This window comes from Budorcas taxicolor, chromosome 15 (genome assembly GCF_023091745.1).
Source record: "Budorcas taxicolor isolate Tak-1 chromosome 15, Takin1.1, whole genome shotgun sequence".
In the NCBI taxonomy this organism is placed as follows: domain Eukaryota; kingdom Metazoa; phylum Chordata; class Mammalia; order Artiodactyla; family Bovidae; genus Budorcas; species Budorcas taxicolor.
In genome coordinates, this window is record NC_068924.1 from 28,486,339 (window position 1) to 28,501,883 (window position 15,545).

The following is a 15,545-nucleotide window of genomic DNA, read 5'->3' on the forward strand; positions in this document are numbered from 1 at the left end:
ATGGATATGCATCAAGGGAAGCGTCTGGCTGGCCTCATCCTGGCTGTCACTCTTCTTCAAGGTAAGGGCCCCCTAGGGGGTCTGACAGCCCGGAGAAGGGCTCAAGGGAAGAAGCCCATCACTGGGAGGACAAGAGTATTGGGATCCCCTAACCTTGAGATGTCACCCTGAAGTTCGAAGAAGGAAGGGCAAAAAAGAAGTTTCTGTGCTAGAGAGAAGCAGTGTTCCGTGGGAGAGGTGGAGTGCTTGTCCCTTAAGAAATCAAAACAGAGGACTTTACTGACTTGAGAGAGGACCCGGATGCCGCCATCTTAGGTTTGAATGTAGCCCAAAGGGCACAGGCCAGGAGCCTGAAAAGAAACAGGTTTTATTCCTTAACTCAGAGCTCCGGCTAGGAGTAGACTTATAGAGCATTCACTTACTCGGTCGGTCAGCTGGTCAACAAATATGTGTGAGGTCGATCCTAGTATGTATCAGGCTAGGAGAATATAAAGGTAAATAATAACCTTCTGCCCCCCATGAGCTCATAGTCTGATTGAAGTGATAAGTTTCAACATTTCCAGACTGAGTATAAAGCACAATATAAGGTACTTGTATGAATATTCATTTGGGAATTCAGTAGGAAGTGGATGAACTGGGTCGATGCCTGGAATATGGACTCTAGACATTGAAAGTTGTTGACATCATTCAAGCATTATGCGAGGTGTGAGGAACAGGAGGCTGAGGATGGAACTGTGAGGATATCGCTGTTAAGGAAAGTTAGAGGAAAAAAATGTCAGGAAAGAGATAAAGGAATGATCAAAGAGCTGAAATAATCAGGTGAGTGCAATTCCGTAGAAACCGAGGGAGTAGAGAACTTCCAGAAGGAGAGAATCGCCAAGAGTATGAAATGCTAAAGGTACATCCACTGATAGAAGAATATATTTAAAAGTTTAAGTCTGTGGGATTTGGCAAAACAAAGATCATGGATGATGTAAAGGAGTTTAAGTGAGGTAGTGTGAGTGGAAGCCAAATGGAAATGAGTAGAAGGTGGAGGGCAAGGGGGCGAAAGAGCAGCAAGTGTAAAACGTTCTTTAAAGAAGTTTGGATGAGAAGGCTAGAGAGGTTGAGTGGTAAGTGGAGAAGTAGCAGACTCTAAGAAGAAATGTGTTTGTGTGTGAAAGAAACTTGAGCACATTTCCAAGCTAAAGGAGAAGACGGTGAGTAGAGGGCGGCCCTGGAACTGATACTGAAGGCTGCAGTCAGGAGTGGGATCAAGGGCACACAGAACAAGGCAATCTCCCCCTCTGAGACTAGAAGAGAGGAAGTGCAGATGGCTCCAGCCTTAGAGACGCTTGTGGGTGGAAAAGAAGCTGAAGAAGAAACAGCCATTACAGCATCCATGTTTTCAATGAACTAAGTGGGAAGAGTTGACTCATTGGAAAAGACTCTGATGCTGGGAGGGACTGGGGGCAGGAGGAGAAGGGGACGACAGAGGATGAGATAGCTGGATGGCATCACTGACTTGATGGACGTGAGTCTGAGTGAACTCCAGGAGTTGGTGATGGACAGGGAGGCCTGGTGTGCTGCGATTCATGGGGTCGCAGAGTCGGACACGACTGAGCAACTGAACTGAACTGAAGTGGGCAGCAATGTGACCTGCTAAAATTGAGCTGGGTGATGACTAAGTGGGGGACTAGAAGAGACGTTGGAGTTTAGAATTATTTCTGAGAGGAATAGTGAAAGAGCCAACTGAAAACAACACAGGGTGAGGGGTAGTGCTGAAAGCCTGTGTGGCAGCTATTTCTGTAGAGCAAAAAAAAGCCCTGGACTGAGCCGTAGAAACCTGAGTTCTGTGTGCAGCTCAGTCACCAATGAGCCAGGTGAACTTGGCGATGCCTCCTCCCTCTGGGTCCAGTTCTCTCAGCCATCAACCTAGGAAATTTGGCTACATGAGTTCTCAAGTCCTAGAAGGAACTAGAATTCAGATAATAAAAAGTTTAAATGTCAGCAATCAATTGTACTGTCTTTTCTATGGTATCAGGATTAGAATGAGAGGACTCTTTGTTTCTTTCACAGTGACCAGCTTGCTGGGGAGAAGAGCTAGTTAGAAATCTGCTTAACTCTTTGTCTTGCCTTTTTTTTTTTTCATTTATCCATTCATACTTTCATTCAAAACATATAATGCTCCTACCATGTTTCAGGCACTGTGCTAAGTGGTATTCATAAACAGTTCAGTTCAGCTCTGTGTGAAGTTCTAAGACTGCTATCTTCTCTGTCAAGCTTTTCCTGTTCCTCACCCTTGGCCAAAATCAATAGTTTCTACCCCTTTCCATATGCATTTATGCAAGTACTAAATGATAATTTATAAGTACTATTACATTTATTACATTTGTGGGTTATTTTCCACTTCATTGTAAACTCTTCAGAAGCAACAACTAGTTATTTGTATCACCACCCTTTTCTTCCATACTCCTTCTTCATGTCAGGCAGTTAATAGTGATCAGTAAGTGTTTGGATTAAATCCAATTGAGTTGAACTCCAGTGTTGGTTCTCTATAGTATGTCCAGCATGCAACTCTACCACTCTGAGTTTTGAGACAGATTTGAGGGCTATTTAGTGGCTAACTCCTTCGGGACATTCAGGATTTACACACACACAAAAAAGTGAGTCACCAAAGCTGAACATTATAGAAGTAATTCTGCTCTAAAAGACTTTAGCTAATACATACCCAATCTTTTCCAAGGCTTTAGCTGCTAAAGGAGCAGAGCATTCCACACTGTACAGGCAATACCCTTGCATACAGTGCAATACAATTGCTCAGTGCTAACCATCCAGAGTTGGGATCAGACCCCAAAGGTGAAGGGCACAGACCCCGAAAAGACTACCCTCACTTAAAAAGGGAGGCACTGGTTCAGGGATCCCTAGACCACCCACACTTCTGATGAACTGCCTACAAATCTGGAGAATTCCCAAGAACCCCCTCAGAATTTGCTAGAACAGCTCACAGAACTCAGGAAAGCCCTGTACTACTAGTACAGTTTCATTATTAAAAAAAAAAAATTAGATCTAGACAAATGAAGAGACACATAGAGTGAAGTCTGGGAGGGTCCTGACCACAGAGGTTCCATGCTTTTTCCTTCCAGAATTAAAATACATCAACCTCCTGGCATGTTGATATGTTTACCAACTAGGAAGTGCCACTGAGTTTTTCTTGGGATTTCATCACATACGCATGATTGATTGAATCATTGATTATGTGACTGAACTCAATATCCAGTCCCTCCTCCACCTCCGAGAGCTCAAAGTCCCGATTCTCTAATCACATGTTTAGACTTGACCTGTCCCATCCTGAGTCATCTCTTTAACATAAATTCATGTATGATCCAAGGGGCCACCAAGAAACACAAAGGCAATCCTATCATTCATAAAATTCCAAGGGTTGAGAAACTCCCTCCCAGAAGCCCAGAACAAAGACTGGACAAATTTTTATTACACAACACCCTAAATTCAGTTTGGTGGTTTAGGCTACCATCCAGGGAAATAAGTACAGATACTGTCACTCACATGAATTAGGTTCTCTCTCTTCATCTTGGCCTCAAATGACTGTGGAAATGATACATCAGGAGATCTGAAGGACTCCATGCGCAGCTAATCCTCTGTCTTCTGTCTCTACAGGTACTATGGCCTATGTGAGAGAAGGTAAGGGAAATGTCTTCTTTCTATCATCAGACTGGGGAAATTCATGGAAATATGGCCTCTCACAACGGCAGTCCTATAGGAGCAAGTGAACAGCTTAGAAGGGATGGGATGATAAAGGATAGAGAGCAAATCCTTCCATCGTTAACCAAATCAGTGGCCAGTCTTGACCTCCCTGGGTTTCCTGGAGCTAAACAATTAATTGTCTGGTGCTTGGAGGAGAAACTGGGCCCTAGCAGCTAGGCATTACTCAAAGCACCACCTATGAATCAACAGCACTGGCTTCACCTGGGAGTGTGTTAGAGATGCCAACTCTCAGTGCTTCCCCAGAACTATTGAATAGAACCTGGAATTCTAAACAGATTCCCCTGTGAATCATGTGTGCCCCGAGACAGGGAGAATTTCAGAGGCAAGATCTTAACATGCATTTCCTTTTTCAGTAAAAGTGGATGACAATCGAGAAGATGGTTCTGTAATTCTGATTTGTGTCACGGATGAAAAAAAGATCACATGGCTTAAAGATATGGAAGAAATAGGTTCTGGAGACACAAATAAACTTACTTGGGATCTTGGAAGTAGTACCAAAGACCCTCGAGGAATATATGAATGTAAAGGATCAAGTAACGAATCAAAATCACTCCAAATATATTATAGAAGTACGTATCCCTTTTGGTTTGCTTATGTGAAATTAAGCAGTACCGGCTGCTCTGGTGAGCTTCTTGTCTGGGGTGGGTGTAGACATAGATGCTAAACAGTAATGTAAGAGTCAGCTTTCTTAATCTCAGCTTACATTTTTTTAAATTTAACAAAGCAGTTCCCCCAACATTTTGAAAAAGCATAGCCTGTCTTATAAAGCCTGGCTCACTTTTGGGTAGGCCCCACTGCTTGGAGGAGTCAGCAGTTTATACAAACCAAGTTAAGACAGGTAAAGGAGACAGGGGAGATTACAAGTTGAGCGACTGTAGCATGGAGAATGGGATATGGTCTTCTTTTTATTTCAAACGGAGAAGGCAATGGCACCCCACTCCAGTACTCTTGCCTGGAAAATCCCATGGACGGAGGAGTCTGGTGGGCTACAGTCCATGGGGTCACTAAGAGTCAGACACGACTGAAGTGACTTAGCAGTTTATTTCAATAGTTGCTGGTAGTAAAACCACATGGATTTCCCCCGGACTCCTGCACAATAAAGGAACATCAAAAAGCATTGAGTTCTTAGTCCAAGGATCTTCCAGGCAATTCCCTAGCCATACCACCCACAGAGAGGCCTGCTGCCCTGGACAGAAATATTATCTCAAGAGAACAAAATCCAGGGTTGAAGGAATTCTTGTCCTTCCCTCTCCCCACAGTGTGTCAGAACTGCATTGAACTGAATCCAGCCACTGTGGCTGGCTTTATCTTCACTGAAATCGTCAGCATTTTCCTCCTTGCTGTTGGGGTCTACTTCATTGCTGGACAGGAAGGAGTTCGCCAGTCAAGAGGTAAAAGAATGTTCTTAGGGACTTCCCTGGTGGTCCAGTAGCTAAGACTCCTAGCTCCCAGTGTAGGTGGCCAGAGTTTGATCCACAGTCAGGCAACTAGATCCCGTATGCCACAAGTAAGACCCGGCGCAGCCAAATAAATCAAGAAACAAAACAAAATAATGTTCTTAGATGAGAGCTGAGGCTATCTGGGACCCTCAGCCTCCTTCCTACCAAAAGAGACCCAATAGAAGAGGCTGGGTTAGCAAGTGTTGCTGATGAGCATGGTCCAGTGAGGCTCTGACTCTGAAGGCAGGAGGAAAAGGACACTTGGTGTTTTCATAGCATATTTGCCTGTTTCGAAATACAACTCTCTCTGACTTGTCCTCTGTACATTTTTAAAAAATTACTCACTGTTTATTTAATTTTATCTGTTTGTTTTTGGCTGTGGGTCTTCACTGCTGCATGCAGGCTTTTGGTAGTTGTGGCAAGCAGGGCTACTCTTTGCTGCAGTGCAGGGCTTCTCACTGCAGGGGCTTCTCTAGTTGCAGAGCCTGGGCTCTGGGCACAGAGATTCAGTAGTTGCTGCTCGCAGGCTTAGTTGCTCAGTGGCATGCGTGATCTTCCCAGAGCAGTGATCAAAACTGTGTCCCCTGCACTTACAGATGGATTCTTAACCACTGGATGACCAGGGAAGTCCCTGTCCTCTGTACTTTAAAAAAAATCTCTTTATATAAGTAAAACCTGCATTCACAAAAGTGCATGAATCACATATATACAGCTCAAAAAATTTTTTAACGAAGCAAACACACACATGCATTCAGCACCCAGTTAAAGAAAGTAAATTAATCCTTGGGGTCACTTCCAGCCTCTACCTAGTCCCCAAAGCAACCATTCTCCTAATTTCTAACAACATTGATTCATTCTCCCTGGTTTTGATCCTTATGTAAATAGACTCACACATTAAGTACTCTGGTGTGTGGCTTCTTTCACTCAACAATATGCTTGTGAGATCCATCCATAATGTTGTGTGTAGATGTATTTCACTAATTCTTATTGCTATTCAGTACTCCATTGCGAGAATATAACCCAGTTTATTATTCATTCTGTCTTGTTTGTGTGTACATTTTGTTTATTTTTTTGTGCAGCTTCAGACAAGCAGACGCTGTTGAACAATGATCAGCTCTACCAGGTAAGTGAATATGAAATGAAAGAGACACTGCTAGTCAGTAGTGGTAAAATTTTGAAATGGGGGTCGGGTGGGCAAGTTATTTGGAAGTTACTATGTACACAAAAACTGCTTAGGACATAACAGACAATGGCATCCTTATCCCTTTGGGTGGAATGGATGGAACAAAGAGAACGGTCGAGAGAGACTGAGGTAAGGATGTAGTAAGACGAGCTGAAGAACATATTGAGAGGGCCACACAGAGAAACTAGGCGCAGCGCCTTCCTCCATCCTTGTCCTCTTCTGCCCCCAGGACCATGAGGAAACCACTCCAAAACCTTGAACATAAAAAGCACTCAATAAGTATGCATCAGTAGAAAACAAACTTACGGTTACCAGGGAGTAAAGTGGGGCGGAATAAACTGGAATATTGGGATTGACATTTACACACTGCTATATCTAAAATAGACAACTAATAAGAACTTCCTGTATAGCACAGGGAACTCTACTCAGTACTCTGTGATGGCCAAATGGGAAAGAATCTTAAAAAAAGAAAAGTGGATATATGCATAACTGACTCACTTTGCTGATGCCTGAAACTAACACAACATTGCAAATCAACTATACTCCAATAAAACTTAAATATAAAGAAATGACAAAAGCATAAATATATATACCTGAAGAAAGGTGAAAAAAATTAAAGACATTGGAAGTAAAAGCTAAAAAATTTTATAAATTTTTTTAAGTTAAAAAATAAATACATATAAATTAATTCATAGAGGATGATGATAAAATGTCCTTTGTAGCCCCTTAAGGAACGGGAAGATGACCAATACAGCCACCTGAGGAAGAAGTGAACCCAAGACTCAGACTAGGTATGTCTTTCTACACTAATTCTAAGGAAGTGCCTTTGCACTACCTGCCCTCCCAACTACTGCCAAGCCTATCTCCTTTCCCCAAGCAGCTATAAGGACGGGAGGGTAGGGAGAGTTGATTGATCATTCCGTGGGGGCAGGGGGATGACTCTCCTGTGCATTGTAGGATTTATAGCAGCATTCCTGGCCTCTCTCCACCAGATGCCAGTAGCACCCCCAAGTCTGATAACAAAAATATCTCCACATACTGCAAATATCCCCTCGGGAGCAAAGTCGCCCTTAGTTAAGAATCACTGATCTATAATTCTCAAGCCTTTATTAAGCATGGTAGAAAACTTTTGTATACATATATATAAATAATATGTTTGTGCTGTAGGTGCTTAGTTGCTCAGTCGTGCCCAACTCTTTGCAACCCCGTAGACTGTAGCCCACCTGGCTTCTCTGTCCAACGGATTCTCCAGACAAAAATACTGGAGTGGGTTGCCATGCCCTCCTCCAGGGGATCTTCCCAACCCAGGGATTGAACCCAGGTCTCCCACACTGCAGGCAGATTCTTTACCATCTGAGCCACCAGGGAAGCCCAAGTAATAGTAATAACCTATAACGGAAAATAATTTCAAAAGTAATGTTTGTGTATATGTATAACTGAATCACCTTGCTGTGCACCTTAAACATTGCAAGGCAACTATACTTCAGTGAAGTATATATATATTAGGGGAAAAAAAAGAATCACTGACCTATATTAATCTTCCAATCGATCTGAAGTTCTGATTCAATCAAACAGAAACTCCAATCAGGGAAACAGGGCCCAAGCAATATTTGATTTTCTGAACCAGTTGCATTTTTTAAAATCCAGGTGCTTTCCCTTCTATCCAGTTCTCAGAAACAAAGCAATACATTTTGGAGCAAACCTAGCAGAGAAATTTTCAGCCCTAAGTCTGGACTTCACAAAGGTGACAAATGGAAAAGAAACGCCATCAGAGGAAATTTGTGTTTCTCTCAAAATAAAGCAAAACTTGTACTAACTGGGTAACTGGGTGCCTGGAGAAGGCAGCAGAGGATGAGATGGTTAGATAGCATCTCCAACTCAATGGACATGAACTTGAGCAAACTCTGGGGGAGATGGTGGAGGACAGGGAAGCCTGCCTTGCTGCAGTCCATAGAGTCAGACACAACTCAGCGACTGAACAAAAAAACTCATATGGTGTTTCAGGAGCGCCACCTATTGGAAGTAATTTTTCTAGAAAAGAAAAATGGAAAGGGCAAACAACCTCCTTTATTTGAATATCTTTTTTTACATTTTTATTTACTTTCAGTGTAAGTCATAATTCACATAGTTTAAATACGCAGTGAAAGGTCTCCCTCTCACTCCCTACCCAGCCACCCAGTTGCCTTCTCCAGAGGCAAACAATAATACTAGTTTCCAGAAATTAGTGTGGACCTAACAGAAGCAGAAGATATTAAGAAGAGGTGGCAAGAATATGCAGAAGAACTATACAAAAAAGATCTTCATGATTCAGATAATCACGATGGTGTGATTACTCACCTAGAGCCAGACATCTTGGAATGTGAAGTCAAGTGGTCCTAAGGAAGCATCACTATGAACAAAGCTAGTGGAGGTGATGGAATTCCAGTTAAGCTATTTCAAATCCTAGAAGATGATGCTGTTAAAGTACTGCACTCAATATGCCAGAAAATATGGAAAACTCAGCAGTAGTCACAGGACTGGAAAAGATCAGTGTTCATTCCAATCCCAAAGAAAGGTAATGCCAAAGAATGTTCAAAATACAGCACAACTGCACTCATTTCATATGCTATTGAAGTAATGCTCAAAATTCTCCAAGCAAGGCTTCAACTGTACATGAACTGAGAACTTCCAGATGTTCAAGCTGGATTTAGACAAGGCAGAGGAAACAGAGATCAAATTGCCAGCTTCCAGTAGATCATAGAAAAAGCAAGAGAGTTCCAGAAAAAAAAAATCTACTTCTGCTTCATTGACTTTGCTAAAGCCTTTGACTGTGTGGATCACAACAAACTGTGGAAAACTCTTCAAGAGATGGGAATACCAGACGACCTTACCTGCCTCCTGCAAAACCTGTATGCAGGTCAAGAAGCAACAGTTAGAACCAGACATGGAACAAAGGACTGGTTCAAAATTAGGAAGGAGTATGTCAAGGCTGAATATTGTCACCCTGCTTATTTAACTTCTATGCAGAGCACATCATATGAAAAGCTGGGCTGGATGAAGTACAAGCCAGAATCATGATTGCAAGGAGATATCAATAACCTCAGATATGCAGATGACACCACCCTTGTGGCAGAAAGCAAGAGGAATTGAAGAGCCTCTTGATGAAAGTGAAAGAGGAGAGCAAAAAAACTGGCTTAGAACTCAACATTCAAAAAATTAAAATCATGGCATCCAATCCCATCACTTCATGGCAAATAGATGGAGAAACAATAGAAACAGTGATAGATTGTATTTTCTTGGGCTCCAAAATCACTGTAGATGTTGACTGAGGCCATGAAATTAAAAGACACAAGCTCCTTAGAAGGAAAGCTATGACAAACCTAGACAGCATGTTAAAAAGCAGAGACAAAGCAAAGACCTTTACCAACAAAGGTCCAGCAAAGCTATGGTTTTTCCAGTAGTCAAGTATGGATGTGAGAGTTGGACCATAAAGAAGGCTGAGCACCAAAGAATTGATGCTTTTGAATTGTGATGTTGGAGAAGACTTTGAGAGTCCCTTGGCCTGCATGGAGATCAAACCAGTCAATCTTAAAGGAAATCAATCCTGAATATTCATTGGAAGGACTGATGCTGAAGCTGAAGTTCCAATAGTTTGGCACCTGATGCAAAGAGCCAACTCATTAGAAAAGACCCTATGCTGGGAAAGATTGAAGGCAGGAGGAGAATGAGATGACAGAGGATGAGATGGTTGGATGGCATCATGGAATCAATAGACATGATTTTGAACAAGCTCTGAGAGATGGTGAAGGACAGGGAAGCCTGGCGTGCTGCAGTCCATGGAGTTGCAAAGAGTCAGACGTGACTGAGCATCTGAACAATAACAATACAGTCTTACAAGATATATAAAATACTCTATGTTGGAGATATTCTCGGCATATATAAGCAAATTCCAAGTGCGCATTATTCTCCCCATATTTTTCACACAAATGTTGTCTTATACATCTCGAACTTTTCAAGATTTTATTCTATTCAATAAAATCTGAATACTTCATACCAACATATAGAGGAGCTCCTTTTTAAAAAATATAGCCGCTTTGTACAGATCACCTATAATTTTCTCAACTAGTCCTCTACTAATGGATGTTTAAGCTGGTTCTTTTGCTGTTACAATGCCACAATGACTGTAGAAATGTCATTTTTTAAAATTGTAGTAGTTGTAGTTGCTCAGTCATGTCCAACTCTTTGTGATCCCATAGACTCCAGCCCTCCAGGCTCCTCTGTCCATGGAATTCTCCAGGCAAGAATATTGGAATGGGTAGCCATTCCCTTCTCCAGGGTATCTTCCAGACCCAGGGATCAAATAGGGTCTCCTGCTTTGCAGGCAGATTCTTTACCATCTGAGCCACCAAGGAAGCTCTTAAAAATTGTATTGAGGTATAATTTACATGCTATAAAATCACTCACCTTACAGGATTTCACCTGTTCTCAGTAATTTTTATCAAATTTTCCTAGTTGTACAACCATCACCATAATCCAGATTTAGACTACTTCCATCAGTCTCTTAAAGTTTCTTGTGCTGTTTTTGGGGGCTTCCCTCATAGCTCAGTCGGCAATCACTAATCTCTTTTCTGTCCCTTTAGATTTGCCTTTTCTGGAAAAATGGAATCATATGGATGTTCTGGACATTCTCGTGCCAAGTCTTCATGTGGACATATGTTTTCATTTCTCTGGGTTGCTACCTAGGAGTGAAGGATTGCTGGGTGGTATGGTAAATTTATCTATATCAGTTTAAGAAACTGCCAAAGTGTTTGCCAAACTGGCTGTTCCATTTTACATTCCCAGCAGCGATAAGTGGTTGGGGTTCCTCTTTCTCCTCATCCTCAGAAAAGTTCATTACTATCTTTTTTAGTATAGCCATTCTAGGGGATGTAAAACAGTATCTTATTATGGCTTTAGTTTGCATTCTCTAATGACTAACGATGTTGAACATCTTTTCATGTGCTTATTGGCTATTCTCATCATATCTTTAGTGAAGTGCATATTCACAACTTTTATAATTCAGTTATTTGTTTTTCTTCTTACTATTGAATTGTAAACGTTTTTATATTTTTTCAAATACAAGTCTTTTAGCAGATATATGATTTGCAAATATATCTACCAGTCCGTGATTTGTCTTTTCATTTTCTTAATGGTGTCTTTTGAAATGCAAAGGTTTTTAATTTTGCTGAAATCTGTTTTACCCTTTTTTTTTCTTTTATGGATTGTGCGCTTGGTGTCATGACTAAGAAATCCTTGCCAAACCCAAGATCACAAAGATGTTTTTATAGTTTTAGTTCTAACGATAAATGTTATTTTGAACATTAAGACTATTTGTAACAAATACAAATAAATGCAATTGCAGGACCATAATGTATTTTCACCTGTCATTTAATGAAATATTGCCAAATTGCACTTCATAGAGCTTGGACCAATACATAATTCTGACGAGTGCCTATTGTTTCATACACAATCCAAAAGTGCACTACTAAGCTTTTTCAACTTTGTAAATCAGATAAGTTAAAATGGCATCTTGGCTTAATTTTAATTTGCATTTTCCTAATTAAAAATGAGAGTGAATCATTTGCTTTTCCTGCTCATGAAATATAGGCTCATATCCTTTGATTGTCTTATTGACTTGCAACAATCCTTTACATATTTGGGAAACTATATCTTTTGTTTACAATATTAATTGCAAATATTTTCACAGTGTTGTTATTTGGGTTTTGACTTTACTTATGGTTGGTTTTCTACACACATTTTACAAACATTTGCATGTAGTAGAATTCACTGTTCTTTTATGGTTTCTAGGTTGTTTCATATTTTAAAATGCCTTCTCCCATTCTAAGATTATTCTTTTAAAACTTTTCTTCCATTAATTCCTCTAGCATTTTCCTGGTTTATATATTTAAATCTCTGATCCATCTTAGACTAATTTAATCCAAGGTATAAAGGTCTAATATATTGGCTAACTTTTCAATCACACAGCTACCCACTTAATCTGGAACTATTTATTGAAAAATCCACCTTATGCACATTGATTTTAAATGCTCCACTCTCACCAGACTGTAAACTCCAAAAAGGAAGACTTGTATTCTTTTTTCCACTACTGTAGCTTGAGGAGCTAAAACAATGCTAGAACATAATAGGCACTCTAAGATTGCTCAACATTTGGTATGTACATATTCATGTCTGTGTGTGTGTGTTAAAATAAAGTAAAACACCATTTTAACCATTTTTAAGTGTACTATTCAGTGGCATTAAATACATTCACAATGTTGTGCAACCATCAGCTCTCATTTGCATAACTTTTTCATTATTCTGAAGAAACACTCTACCTATTAAAAGATAATTCCCTATTCCTCCCTCTCCCCAGTCCCTGCTGCTGCTGCTGCTAAGTCATTTCAGTCGTGTCTGACTCCGTGTGACCTCATAGATGGCAGCCCACCAGGCTCCCCCGTCCCTGAGATTCTCCAGGCAAGAACACTGGAGTGGGTTGCCATTTCCTTCTCCAATGCATGAAAGTGAAAAGTGAAAGTGAAGTCGCTCGGTTGTGTCCAACCCTCAGCGACCCCATGGACTGCAGCCTTCCAGGCTCCTCCGTCCATGGGATTTTCCAGGCAAGAGTACTGGAGTGGGTTGCCATTGCCTTCTCCGTCCCAGTCCCTGGTAACCTCTATTTAACTTTCTGTCTTTATGAATTTGCCTACTCTAGGTACCACATATAAGTAGAGGCATATAGTATTTGTCCTTTTGTGTCTGGCTTATTTCACTTAGCATGATATTCTCAAGGTTCATTCATGTTGTAGCATGTAGCAAAATTTCCTTCCCTTTTAAGGTTTAATAATAACCTTCTGTATGTATATGCCACATTCTGTATGTCCATTCATCTGTCAAAGGACATTTGGGTTGTTTCCACCTTCTGCCACCCACTCCAGTGTTCTTGCCTGGAGAATCCCAGGGAAGGGGGAGCCTGGTGGGCTGCCGTCTATGGGGGTCACACAGAGTTGGACACGACTGAAGCGACGCAGCAGCAGCAGCAGCAGCAGCAGCAGCAGCAGCAGCAGCAGCAGCACCTTCTGCCTACTACAAATGATGTTGCTACGAACAGTGCTGTACAAATAACTATTTCTTTGACGTATTTAGCCAGAAGTAGAATTGCAGCATCATATGATAATTGTTTAACTCTTTAAGGAACACTAAACTTTTTCTGAAGTAGTCCAGTAGTTTACATTCACAAGGGTCCCTATCTCACCACGTCCTCACCAAGACTTATTTTCTTTTTACTTTTTCATAATCACCTTCCTAAGAGGGATGAGGTGGTACTTCATTGTAGTCTTGACTTGCACTTCTCTAATGATTAGTGACATTGAGCACCTCTTCATGCACTTATTGGCTATTTGCATATCTTCTATAGAACACTATTTATTCAAGCCCATTGTCCATTCTTTAATCAAGTTGTTTGAGGTTTTATTGTTGAGTTATAGACTTTTTAATATAACTGGCTATAATTTTTTAAATCAGTAATGTGATTTACAAATACTTTCCATCACTCTAGGTATTGTCTTTTCACTTGCACTTGAAAAGTATGCTCCATTTTTTCCCTCTAACTTCAGAGTACCCTTGAGGATCTGCATCCTCTTCACCTGACAAGAAAACTGCAACCCAATCAAAGACAGCATATTTGAACACACTGCCTGGCACCTAATAAGAGCTCACAAGTTTCAGTTATTGTTAATCCTACTGTTGCTTCACAGACAAAAATGAAGAATCATAGAAGCTGTTTCAGTAAGGCACATCGGTGGTAAAAATTAGAAAGCATAAGTCCGTAGATGCCTAAGCAGCGCCCGGGTTCACCACCTCATAGCTACTGCCGATACATGGGTTTCCCAGGCCCGCTTACTCCTACCGACCTCCGAAACACCGCTCTCCCTGCTCAACGCGACCCACCCCCAACACAACCAACCCCAAGGCCGCTTCCGGCCACTTCCGGCCACTTCCGCCCGGCCGCAGCTAGTTAGTGCATGCGCTGTGGGAATGTTTGCGCGCCCGCTCCCAGCACAGGGCGACATACCCAGCTTCCGGCGCCCGGATGAAATTGCACACGGCTTGGCGCCTAGTCATGACGTCAGTTCCGGTTGCCTTGCTGACTCGGAAGTGGGAGCTCTTCGGCCAGTGAGACTCTGTCGTGTCGTCGCTGCTGGCCTTTCAGGCTCTGGTAAGAGAGGATATGGCTGGAGGGGAGGGGATCATTGAGTCTGCAGTGTGATTTTTTTTTTTTTCTCCTAGTCGGATGCCAGTCCAAATCTTTGCACGCTTACCTCCTCCAAATTCTCCTGTCCTTTCCTGAACACTGGCTCTCCTTCAAGAACTTCGACCCTGTCTGGTTTGGGAACCCCTTACAGTGCTCCTGTTTCTGGCATTTCTGCCCCTCGTTGCCATTCCGCTCCTGGAAAAGGCCAGAATCCTGGCCTTGCATTATCTTTGGCTTTCTTTCTCTAGAACGTGCCCCTAGTGGGTAGGTCTCCCTGTGTGCCGCGAATCCCTTATGGAACCTGGGGTGATAAAATATAAAGAGTAGACAACAGATACCCTGGTGCCAAAGAAGAGAAAATTAAACTTGGGTCCCTGTAGTCAAACCAGTTGAATCCATATGGCAAGGTGTTGACATTTGTTAAGGCAAGTGATCATTCACCCCTCAAAACTCTCCTGTTACTCTGCTTCTTGCTCCCTCAGCATTTGGGTTTAGAGGACACTTCTAAAATTAAGTAACCGAGCTCAGAAGCTTATATTTGATGCGTATTCTCTTTGGAATCAGCTTTTCACTCCAAGAACAAGGATATGTACGTTTAGTCTCACTGCCATAGGCTGTTTTGGTCTCACATGGGAGCCCTCATATAAAATGGGACCCAGGAAGAAATGCTGTCTGCTTTGCAACCTGATGAGATCCTTCTAGTTTGATGTAATTTAAGGATCTGTTGGCATGTAGAGGCCTGAAAGGGTTATTGGGTGGAGCATGTAACAGTGAAATAATTTTTTAAATTTCTTTTTCGGTTTGATCTATGTATTACTCTGGGCTTCCCAAGTGGTGCCATGGTAAAGAACCCACCTGCTAATGCAGGCAGGCTCAGAAGACTCGGGTT

The 15,545-nt window shown here is 41.7% G+C and overlaps 2 protein-coding genes across 2 annotated transcripts in view; both read left to right on the forward strand.

The window, feature by feature from the left end:
* On the forward strand, positions 1 to 7,160 carry LOC128060507 (T-cell surface glycoprotein CD3 gamma chain). The gene is made up of 6 exons (XM_052652911.1): positions 1 to 61; positions 3,658 to 3,681; positions 4,119 to 4,334; positions 5,025 to 5,156; positions 6,284 to 6,327; positions 7,110 to 7,160. The coding sequence occupies exons 1-6, from the start codon at positions 1 to 3 to the stop codon at positions 7,158 to 7,160; spliced, it is 528 nt and encodes a 175-aa protein (XP_052508871.1).
* Positions 7,161 to 14,547: 7,387 nt separating this feature from the next.
* UBE4A (ubiquitination factor E4A) overlaps positions 14,548 to 15,545 on the forward strand; it is a 37,571-nt gene continuing 36,573 nt past the window's right edge. The window contains exon 1 of the mRNA XM_052652667.1: positions 14,548 to 14,620. The gene's annotated coding sequence lies outside the window, so the exon portion shown is untranslated. The remainder of the gene's footprint in view (positions 14,621 to 15,545) is intronic.